Genomic DNA, 10,511 nt, shown 5'->3' with positions numbered 1-10,511 from the left:
GGGGGGGGTGTATTTGTGAACGAAAATCATCTTATTCCCAACTCATACACCTACAACAACACATAATGTTCCATTGCGCACTATCCTGATCTACCCTGCCTTTCGGAGACTGAGTGTACAAGACATGCACGTGTAAACACCACACCGACATTATTGGGTACAAACAACGCACTAATTGAAATGCATACATAGATAGCACTAGCGGGAGTAGGAAAATTACCACGTACTGTACGATTGCAAGCAATTTAGCAGCCGGGTACGGACGATGACCTCACAGCGATCAGAAGGCCAGTTCCGCGTTGGCAAACTCCTCTCTCTTCTGGGTCACGTCCGCCACCATCTCGCCGAACCTGCAGGGCGGGCTGACCACCGGCACCGTGCCCCGCGCGTACCGTCCACCACGCCCGTTGCCAAGTCCATACTCATGCACGTCGTTGGTCTTTTGCGCGATGATGACGGAGTTCACCACGTCGTCGTCTGGGTGACACACGGCGAGCACCTCGAACCCGCCTCGGCCGATGTCCTGGGGATCGACGATCGGGTACAGGAACCCACGCGCCCCGTGCGCGCTGCGCACGACGAGGGCCGCCCCGTCCGCCATGTGCGCGCCAAGGTGCGCGATCACCTTGGCCTTGTCCTCGGCCGCCATGCCCACGAGCGCGGCCAGGAAGACGACATCATACGTAGCGAGCACGTCGGTGAGGTCCGCGACGTCGGCGGTGTGGAACGACATGCGGGCGCCCACGTCCCTGTCCGCGCGGAACAGCCTGCTCGCGCGGGCGTTGGCCGCGCCGCACAGGTCGTAGTTGTCGAACACCGTGTCGGGCAGGTGGCGCGCGGCGAGGACGTAGGAGCTGAACGGCAGCGGGCCGGAGCCGATGAAGGCGACACGGGCCGGGGCGATGCCGCCGGGCACGTAGCGCGACAGGAGCTCGTACTCCAGCTTGCTGAGGTTGATGTAGTTGCTGTAGTAGGGGAAGACGCCGAGGTGGTCGAGCGGGTTGTCGAAGGCGGCGAGCATGTCGGAGTAGTGCGCCTCCAGCTTCCCCTCGGCCTCGGAGCAGAGGCGGATGAGGCCCTCGCGCATCGCCTGCGCCTCCGGGCCGAGCTCGGTCACGTCCACGGGGCTCGGGGGGACGCACGCGGTGACGAGGTCGGTGAAGAGCGCGTCGACGGCGGGGCACGGGCTGAGCGAGGGCAGCTTGGCGATGGCGGCGTGGAGGCCGGTGATCTTCTGGACCAGGGCGTCCACCTCCTTGTTCTGGGCGTCCATTTTAATGTGTTCTTAGTGGAGTGGCCGATCGAGTTGCTTGATGAGCTATGGAACGAGCGGTACGGGGTATATGTAGTGTAGCTGCCGTTAGAGCACTCATCGACGGAGGTGGAAAAGTTGTGCATGCATGCAAGCTTCACGCGTCCCTGCCCAATATGGCTGGTTTCATGCCTCTGCTCTGACGTGCTCACGTCCGGCTGATGACGTGGACAGCGTTTTCTATGCCCTTTTCCTCTAGATCGTTTTTTCCGGAAAATATAAAAAGTGTACACAAATTAAGGAGGATATTTTTCTTTTTAGACCTCAACGCGGATCTTTGGAACATGGGACCAATGCACTCGAAATGGAAAAACAGTTTTAGAAAAATCAAAAAGAGTCAGGAATTTCTAGAACTTTATTGCAATGAACATGATCTAGCGCAATACCCGTGTGAGAAGTTTCACAGAGGAATGACTATTGTGGTATTCTGGGAGAACAAACAAACAAACTCGACACTATACATAAGTTACTATTCATGCCTTTTGTAATCTCAAATTTGTTTTCTTGGCCGTGGAGTCGATCGAAGCTAGTCCTTCACAAAAAATTTCACAAGAGTGTAATGCTTGATCATGTTTGATTCCAAAAAGATTAAGGAATTTTTGACTCTTTTTGAACTTTCTAATATTTTCTTTCATTTTGGGTGTAATGGGACCCGAGGCCCATTGTCTATTTCCGGTACATAAATTGCTTTAACTAGATAATGCCCCACACGTTGTTGCGGTAACTTTATTAAAAAATGTGTAAATAGTTGCTAAAAATAACTATATCTAATGAAAAGAAAGTATAAACTTGAAAATCAATAGAAGAAAGAGTCTAAAAGTGAAATAAAAACTTTTGAATTACAGTTAAAAATGTCATTTAAAAAAAATGTGAAGAATGACTAATATGAATGTATGACGTGGCAGTGTTACATGCATAGACTAATGCAATTGAAAACAATTGTAATTTATAAGTTAAATGCATGACTTGCTTATGTGGTTGATTTTGCATGACTTAGTGGGGGAGAAGACTTAAATGCATGACTTAGTAGGACGTTGAAGTGAGCTTAAAAATTAATAAAAAAAGTGTTTAAAAGTAGAATAAAAACTTCGGAGTTACATGATAACATGAATGTAAGATGTGGCAGCTTACATGCATAGACTAATGCAATTAAAAATAATTGTAATTTATAAGTTAAATGCATGACTCGTTTATGTGGCTGATTTTAATTGGCTTAGTGGGACATAAGACTTAAATGCATGGCTTAGTGGGATGTTGAGGTGGACACTTTGCATGTTAAAAGAATTGGGATCAACTTTTTAAGAATGCACGATTATGATGATTACTACCCGGTAGATTGATCGATATTGCCGCCAAAGCTAAGCTCATATGTAACAAGAAAAATGCCGCTGTTAGAAACCAAATTCACTTCATTCTTTCAATATGCAATCGAACTTACTTCAAGCCAATGGTTGCGACCTCCGGATGTGACTTTAGGTGGCCTAGCCCACGTGGCGCTGATCTTGGGCATGGGATGTACGTAACTAAATGGTCCTATCATTTTATTTTACCGGAGAATTAAGAGACGAAAAGCATACTTTTCTCAGATATATAGGTACAATATTTTATAAAACCAGATGGTGCTCCGCACGTTGTTGCAGGAATGTTTTGCAATATTTCAATGAAGTTTTGGTTATATGGAACATGAATATTTGAAATAATAGTTTTTGAAAGTATATAATAATTTGATTTAAATATCATAATAGAATGGAATTGTACATGCATGCATGTTTGCATGTTGAAGTGGATTTTTAATATACATAGTTGCATGTTTTGCGAGCCTTTTTCTATGCATGTTGAATGATGAGATGACATGTTGTATGTTGAGAGAAATATATTAGTGGGGGCTAGCTATTTAGAGATGAAAGATATACATGTGCAAATTAAGATTCATTCTTTTTAAGTAAGAGGATAAGGGACATCGTCACTATGCACACATCTGTGAAAGGTCGTTGACATAACAATTGGAGTGTACATAATACTTGATGTGGTTATTGCGAATGTTATGTTTTATATATAACTATAGTGAGGTGGTTCAGAGCCTTGGCACAATCTCTATTCATCATTGCCTAAGGGAAGTCAATAAAGTGGCGTATAAACTAGCTAGAAATGCTTTTGATTCTAGTTCCTTTTATGTTTGGGATGGAGATCCTCCCGTTTTAAATTTAAATGACATTCTGAATGAAGGATTTTCATAAAAGAACTATAGTGGGTGGATGGGGTCGGGAGTCGTAAGGCTAGTGGTGGAAATAATATAGGAACATGAATGCCACATAAGCAAAAAAAGTGATGTTGCAAGTAATTAAAGAGGATGGAGAGACAAATAGAGTAACATAAGGCTGGTCATAGTGGGGAGTAACATATATACTAGTATCATGCATATGATACTAGTGTATGATACTATATCCATAGTGCATAGTATCATAAAGTAGTATCATAGATGGTCTCATTTATTGCCATGCAAGACACATAGTAACATCACAATTATTATGTTACGGTATCTACCTATGTTACTATGATCTCTCTCTTCTTTAATCCCTTGCCACGTAAGCATGTTACGAGTCCCAAGTATATGATACTACTTATGTTACCCCCACTATGGCCAGCCTAATATGTTACCATCACATAGCGGTTCCCAATGTAAAATACTAATACAAAGTAATAAATGAAGTGGTGCATGACACTACATATATGTTACTACCCACTATAGAGGTAGTAACATAGACTAGTAACATACTAGTATAAGTTACTCCCCACTAATGTACCCACTTAAGTGCCTTGAGCATCCAACTCCAATCTGATGGGCAGGGATTGTTTTCTCTCTATTTTTTGAACCATAGGCTCAACTTCTATCGTAGTCATCACTCTATGTACAGAGCAAAGAAGATATCTGCACGTAGTCTCACTAGCACAAGCATTGTTAATAAACATATAAGTATCACCATGTGCAATTGATTACCAGGTGCATTCACAACATGATAAAAGACACATGGTTTGGTTTGGTGCTATTCCATCAACAGTGCCCTCACACCTGAATAGCTTCTACAGTCAACTACATGTACAATGAACCACACCAAAATGATGATAGGCAATACTATAAAATGTAAATTTACCAAAATCTTGTGCAAAAGCAGCATGCACAATTTCTAAAACAATGAGACCAGGACACACATTCCTAAGATCAAGCATATTACAACCTTATTATATCAAAAGGGAGAAGACAATAAAACATGCACACGATTACCTTTGTCTTTATCTGATTCCCTCGACGGATAACAAATAATCCAAACTAAGATGAAGGATATGTTCAATTTCTAGCTCGCTGCAATCATCCAAGAATGGAGGCAGGCATACAAATGAATACATTGTTGGCTAAAGATAGCTGCAAGGTCAACATCTAAGAATTGGTGGATGTTGATGTTGTTCCCTTGATCCGATGGAGCGTTTAGAGGCCCTTCCCGTCCATGTAGAAGCATCTACTAGGGGGTACCCATCACGAGAACAATAGCTGGACAACACACTGAATGTGACACCACAGTTCGTGAGGTACCAAGGTCCCATGTTAATGATTATCGGCAGAGGAAGGAGTTTGACATTGAGGGAGAAAAGGGATGTGGTTGAATTGAATACCCAAGTCGCAATTGGTGGTGACGCGAGGCTGGGTTGGGCCGCCATGGTCAGTGAGCAGGACCAAGCTGCCTCCGTCTTCAGCCACTGATCGCCCTCCTCCGGCCTCACGTGCCACAAGCTGCACTTGGGAGGCCCTCATCGTGTGGAGATCCTCCATGGCAGGGGATAAGAGATGGATATAACACAAGTCCTTCCCTTTCTGGTTGCTGACAACAACAAAGAGCAAAGCGAGCAATGATTGATAGAATAGGGGGGCCATGGTGTAGAAGCAAAGCATTGAGGGCACGCGCCGACTCATAGACCGCGGGAATTCAGTTGACAATGACGCGGGCTCTGCGATAGAAAAACAAAGGAGCAAGAACCATGAGTGGTAGCAAGGTCAAGCACATCATGCGTGCCCAGTGTGTAGAAGCGTGTGGTGGCCTCGAGAGAAGCTAGTAGTCAGAATGACATAAAGTCCATAGCGGCGGCGACATATCAAGGGCTAGCTAGATGAGGGTGGTGGGCCGATGGCGTGCAACAGGTAGATGCAACGAAGCACGGGGTGCGCCATCCTCCTCGCTATTCGTGTAGCCGCCGCTGTTGTTGGTTATAGGAAGCTATTGGAGAGGATCGGATGGATAAGGCAGTGTGCGCACAAGAGTGTTTCAACCAGCATTTAGATGGGCCCATGATGTAGTCACCCACTCGTGGGAAAGGGCCTCAGACTGCTCCCAGCGAGCACCGCATAAACTTGGAGGAGATAATCATGGTCTAATCCTAAGGATGGGATGAAGGGGTATTTATTGTTTATATCCTCATAACCTACGTTTAGTATGCCAAAGGCAACTTACAATCCAGTGGAGCCACATGGTGGTCGTACGCAGGCAACGAAGTCTGGTACTACCGAATGGTTAACCCCGATAGTCCTCAACGCATGTAGTCTCCGAGGCATGTTTTGTGTTTGGTAGTGTCAAGGATATGGTTCTTTCAAGTTCTAGAAGTAGCTTGCCATCGAGAGCACACTCTGCTCGGCTCAATGGTTTCGGGGGTGGGTCTTGTTGTTCTTGAGGCTTTGTTCGATAGTATCAAATGTGCTTGGCGCTTGAGAAGCATTGTGCCAAGTCTGGTAGTTCTGGACGCTTGATTGTGCATCTACTTGCCACCTCTATCATGCTTACTCCTATACACCTAAGCAAGAAAGGGTCCATGCATTTGGTAGCAAACTATCCTTGGTAATGTCAAGTGGAGAGGTCTAGGGAAAATAGGTGTTGGCAGGTTCATCGTGGGAGAACTTAGGGATTTGCATTGATATGGTGGGGCAGGGTCGTATCACATCCACATCATATTTAAAACGTGAAAGAGTTCGTCCATCATGAGTAAGGCCCTATAATGGACAAATTTGCAAAAAATAAAAGAAAGGAGGCACCAACAAACATAGCTAAAAGAACCATGTTATTGGCATTCTCAACAAGAACCTCAAATGAATGTTAATGGAGCATAAGAACACAAGTCATGAATTTTTAATGGAAAAGATGGAATGGGTAGAGATAATGGCAATGGATGGTACCAAATCACCCCTATGAGTTAGAGAACTCACCACCATAATGGGCACAAGCTACCGGAATGGACGGCCGGATGTGCGTGAGCTCTGAGAGGGCTAGGAAGTTGTTGCGGTTCTTGTTTCAGGATGGTGAAGTTTCGGCGCCAGAACCTACTAAATTCTCATCTAATATGTAAGGCTAACGAAGGAGAGAGGAAAAGGGACATATTATGTGGGAGGCTGAAGGGAGATGACCGAAACGGGTGGAAGGACTATAATCTAGTGTACCTTTCTAATTATTAGAGAACCAATATCAATTAAATAAACATATTAGCTTCTATAAGTTGGAGCCTACCTACAACGATCATGTCTTTCCCTGAACTATGTTGGCATGCATCAATCGATTCCGATTCGGAGAAGGGATGTGGGTGGTTTACTTTCTTTGTGGTCGAAAGTTAATTTGAAGTAATTCGAGGGTCTAAAATAAATTTCTTCCTCTTGCTATTTGTGCTACACGATGTGATAAGAATAAAACAACAAATTAAACTGTTCATAGCGAGCAAAAAAGAACTTATTTGGCAAGCAATCGACCTCTATTGTACTACCCACATCCTGCCAGCCATGCCACCCGGCCGCTTTGATTGATTGATCACCGGTTACCTTTCCCAGCTCTCCTGGCGGCCGAAGCAGGAGGTCCGGCGCAGCCACCTCCCTGACTTGCCGCCGCCGCGACCGTCATGATCCCCGTGGTCCGGGGACAGATCCACCCTCCACTTCTCCAGCTTCATGGCCAGCTTGCTCTGCTCGATGGCGGCGCCCCTCGGGTCCAGCGGCCCGGAGTGCTCAACCAACGGCCGCTGGCGGCGCGCGTAGTACTCCAGACCCCTCTCCTCGGCCGCGCCCTCCTCCGTGATCTCGGACAGGAACGGCGCCGGCCTCATCGCCACGAGGTCCTTCATGGCGAACGCGTCCGGGGACCCCGGCATGTGGTAGATGGGCGCCACGGCGCGCGCCTGGGCGGCGCCCAGCAGCGTCACCGCCACGTTGAGCACGCCCTGCGGCCGGAGCGACCGCGGGCGCCTGAGCTGCAGCGCCGCCACCTGCCGGCCGGTGGGCGCCACCGCCACCGCAGGAGCAGCAGTGAGCCTGGACGAGTGCACGCGCTCGAAGGTGCTCACCACGATCCCCGTGCGTCCAAGGACAACATCAGAGCCAAACCTCCGGGTCGCGCGCACCTCGACGACGACGGCGGCGGTCTCCGACTTGAGGAACCCGGCGTCCACGCGGAAGAGGAACCGGTCGTTCCACGTCGGGTCGGCCCCGCCGGCGAGGTCGACCTCCGTGCGCAGCTTCCGCGTGCCGTCGATCCACGCCACGGCGTACGCGCGCACCCGGTGGCTGAGCCGGTGGCGCCGGTGCAGGTCCTGCGCGGAGATGACCGTGACCTCCAGCAGGTGTAGCGGGGACGGCGGCGAGCCGTCGTCGTGCCCCACTATCGCCGACATCGGGCAGGAGATATATCAGGACGCCCAGACTATCATGGGAGAAACAATGGCAACGAGCGGAGCGAGGCTGGTTGGTCGGTGTGGGTTGCGGAGAGGAGGACGCGAGATTTAAGGGAGACACGTCCAAGTTTAGGGTGGATCCGTCGCGGGCAAGGGTTGGCTACAGCTACGGCGTTTAAATTTCGCATGTTTCTGGCGCGATCAAATTTGGAACGTGTGCTGTGATAGCGTTATTACCATTTAAAAATTTCCATTTCTATTTCTTTCTCTTTTTTTGAGTGGATTTCTATTTATTTTTCCTTCTCGGAGTGCCCGTTTCACGTTCGTCTATTTGGTGGCGTTTCAAAATTTCCAGGCCCATTAGATCGACAATCTGAGAAATGATAGTCTTTTTTTAGGGCAACAATAGGCGCACGCGCCGGTGCGCCGGCCGAATCGTTCGGCCGGTCAGCCCCTAGCCGCACGATGCGCGCATCTACACCGCATGATTCCTCCCCTCGTCTTCTCGTGCGCTCGTCTTCTTTTTCTCGACAGCTCCCCCAGGTCTCCTGCTTCCTCCCCTTGCTGACTAGTCATGACTCCGCGCTTGCCCTTGCGCCCGTGGCGCCGCGCTCCTGTCGCCCTCGACTGGTTGCAGCTTTTTCGCCGGGCGTTTCCAGCATCCTTGATGGAAAGTTCCCGCACTACCGGTGGTGACCACCGCAACTCCGGGGAGTAGCGTCGCCGGCGCTCCGTCGGACTGGTTCCAGCACCGATCTCGCTCCGTCGGTCCACGGGTGCATCATCCCAAAAATCAAGAGGTCGCCCCCCTCCCTTTGCAGCTCCACTGCACCGCGGTTCCAGCTCGCCGGACAACGGTTGCAACATCCCAGCCGCAAGAGGGTCGCCTTGCAGCTCCACTGGACCGCCGTTGCAGCTCCGCTAGGCTGCGGTTCCAGCTCTTGTGGCCATGGTTTGCAGCTCCCCTTGCCTGGTTGCGGCACGCCATGCCGGCAGCCATGTCGTCTCGCTGTCACCGATCCAGCAAATTGGTCGCCCGTAGTAGCAAAACAAAACCACAGTTGCAGCTCCCGTGCATCGCCATTGTAGCTCTAGAATACTGCTGTAGCTTTTTCCTGTGGCCGCCGGTCGCAGCTCGCCTTCGCGCCCCCACCCATCACGGATGTAGCAAAATTGATCACTGGTTCCAGCAAATCTAGATGCCCGTTCCAGCAAAAATAGCTGCAACCATCGTTGCTCACACCGATTGTAGCAAAAAAGATGTCCGGTTCCAGCATCTGGTGTGGTCGGTTGTAGCAACAAAAGTTGCTGGTTGTAGCTCCAACCCTGGCCGGCTCCAGCATCTGGTGTGGTCGGTTGTAGCTTTTTGGTGGATGGTTGTAGCTTTTTTGGTGGACGGTTGTAGCTTTTCTGTCCACCGTTTTCAGCTTCCCGGCGTGCTTCCTCCTTTGCCCCCGTCCTCCCGTGTTGTCCTCGTCGGAGAAGCCGCGGCCCTCGCCGAAGGCAGGACGAGGAGAGAGGCAGAGAGGTCCGCGGAGATAGAGACAGGGGAGAGAAATTGCAGCTCACGCGTAGTCGGATGTAGCTTTTCCATCCACCGATTTCAGCTCCCCAGCGTGCTACCTCCTTTGTCCCCGCCGTGCCGTGTTGTCCTCGCCAGAGAAGCCACGACGCTCGCCGGAGGCAGGACAAGGAGAAAGGCAGAGAAGTCCGTGGAGATGGAGATGGGGAAGAGAAATCCAGAGACAAAGCGTGCGCGGATGAGATGTGTGTGGAGGAGAGGATAGGGGAAAGACGATTGCGTGCGGGCCCTTGTGCTGCGTGGCGTCCGCGTGGGCGAGCGACCGGCCGAATCGTTCGGCCGGCGCGCCGTTCTGAAACGTTTCCCTTTTTTAACACAGAAATGATAGTCTTATCATACGTGCATGAATCCACCATTCGTGGTTGCTTTACGATTCAACTTCTTTTTGTTAAATTTTGTCTTGATTTCAAATGTTACATTAGATTCGCCCCTCCTCCCCTCCCCACTTGTTTCAAAGTGTAACATAATATTACATTGTGAATCAGCAACTCCGATCTGACACAAATGCATTGTTTTTCACCGGTACACAATGAAATATGACGATACACTTTAAAACCAGGAAAGAAAAACCCGAACAAAACAATTTTTTTTGCGAGGAACCCGAACAAAACATTATGAAACAAGATAAATTTTGACAACAACCGAAAAGTAGTACCAATCTCAAAGCAACCACATGAGATGGATCCATGCACGAGATATGGTTGAAAAAACTATCTCTCGACAATTTAGATCTTGCTGGTTTTCTCTCCCTGCCTCTATCAAGGACCGCCTTGTTGCGAAACGCATGTCATGCACCACTCTTATGATGCAACAATTGGACCATGCTCAACGTGTCAGGTGTGCCACTCTTGATCAACAACTAGTTAAACAAAAAGTCAAATCTTGTTTTTTTTGAACAGAGAAAGGCGCACAAGCGCCAAC

The 10,511-nt window shown here is 48.8% G+C and overlaps 2 protein-coding genes across 2 annotated transcripts; both read right to left on the bottom strand.

The window, feature by feature from the left end:
* Positions 1-10: 10 nt before the first annotated feature.
* On the bottom strand, positions 11-1,322 carry LOC119318492 (probable nicotianamine synthase 4). The gene has a single exon (XM_037593061.1). It carries the CDS (start codon positions 1,271-1,273, stop codon positions 281-283), a length of 993 nt encoding a protein of 330 aa, XP_037448958.1. The 5' UTR covers positions 1,274-1,322; the 3' UTR covers positions 11-280.
* Positions 1,323-6,864: 5,542 nt separating this feature from the next.
* On the bottom strand, positions 6,865-8,008 carry LOC119316668. The gene has a single exon (XM_037591031.1). The coding sequence runs from the start codon at positions 8,006-8,008 to the stop codon at positions 7,160-7,162; it is 849 nt and encodes a 282-aa protein (XP_037446928.1). The 3' UTR covers positions 6,865-7,159.
* Between the last annotated feature and the right edge of the window lie 2,503 nt (positions 8,009-10,511).

The sequence above is a fragment of the Triticum dicoccoides genome, chromosome 6A (assembly GCF_002162155.2).
Source record: "Triticum dicoccoides isolate Atlit2015 ecotype Zavitan chromosome 6A, WEW_v2.0, whole genome shotgun sequence".
NCBI classification, from domain to species: Eukaryota; Viridiplantae; Streptophyta; class Magnoliopsida; order Poales; family Poaceae; genus Triticum; species Triticum dicoccoides.
This window is presented reverse-complemented; position numbering and strand designations above follow the sequence as displayed.

Bases quoted from the DNA above. Each gene is read 5' to 3' on its own strand.
- LOC119318492 (XM_037593061.1), bottom strand. From the start codon at position 1,273: ATGGACGCCCAGAACAAGGAGGTGGACGCCCTGGTCCAGAAGATCACC.
- LOC119316668 (XM_037591031.1), bottom strand. From the start codon at position 8,008: ATGTCGGCGATAGTGGGGCACGACGACGGCTCGCCGCCGTCCCCGCTA.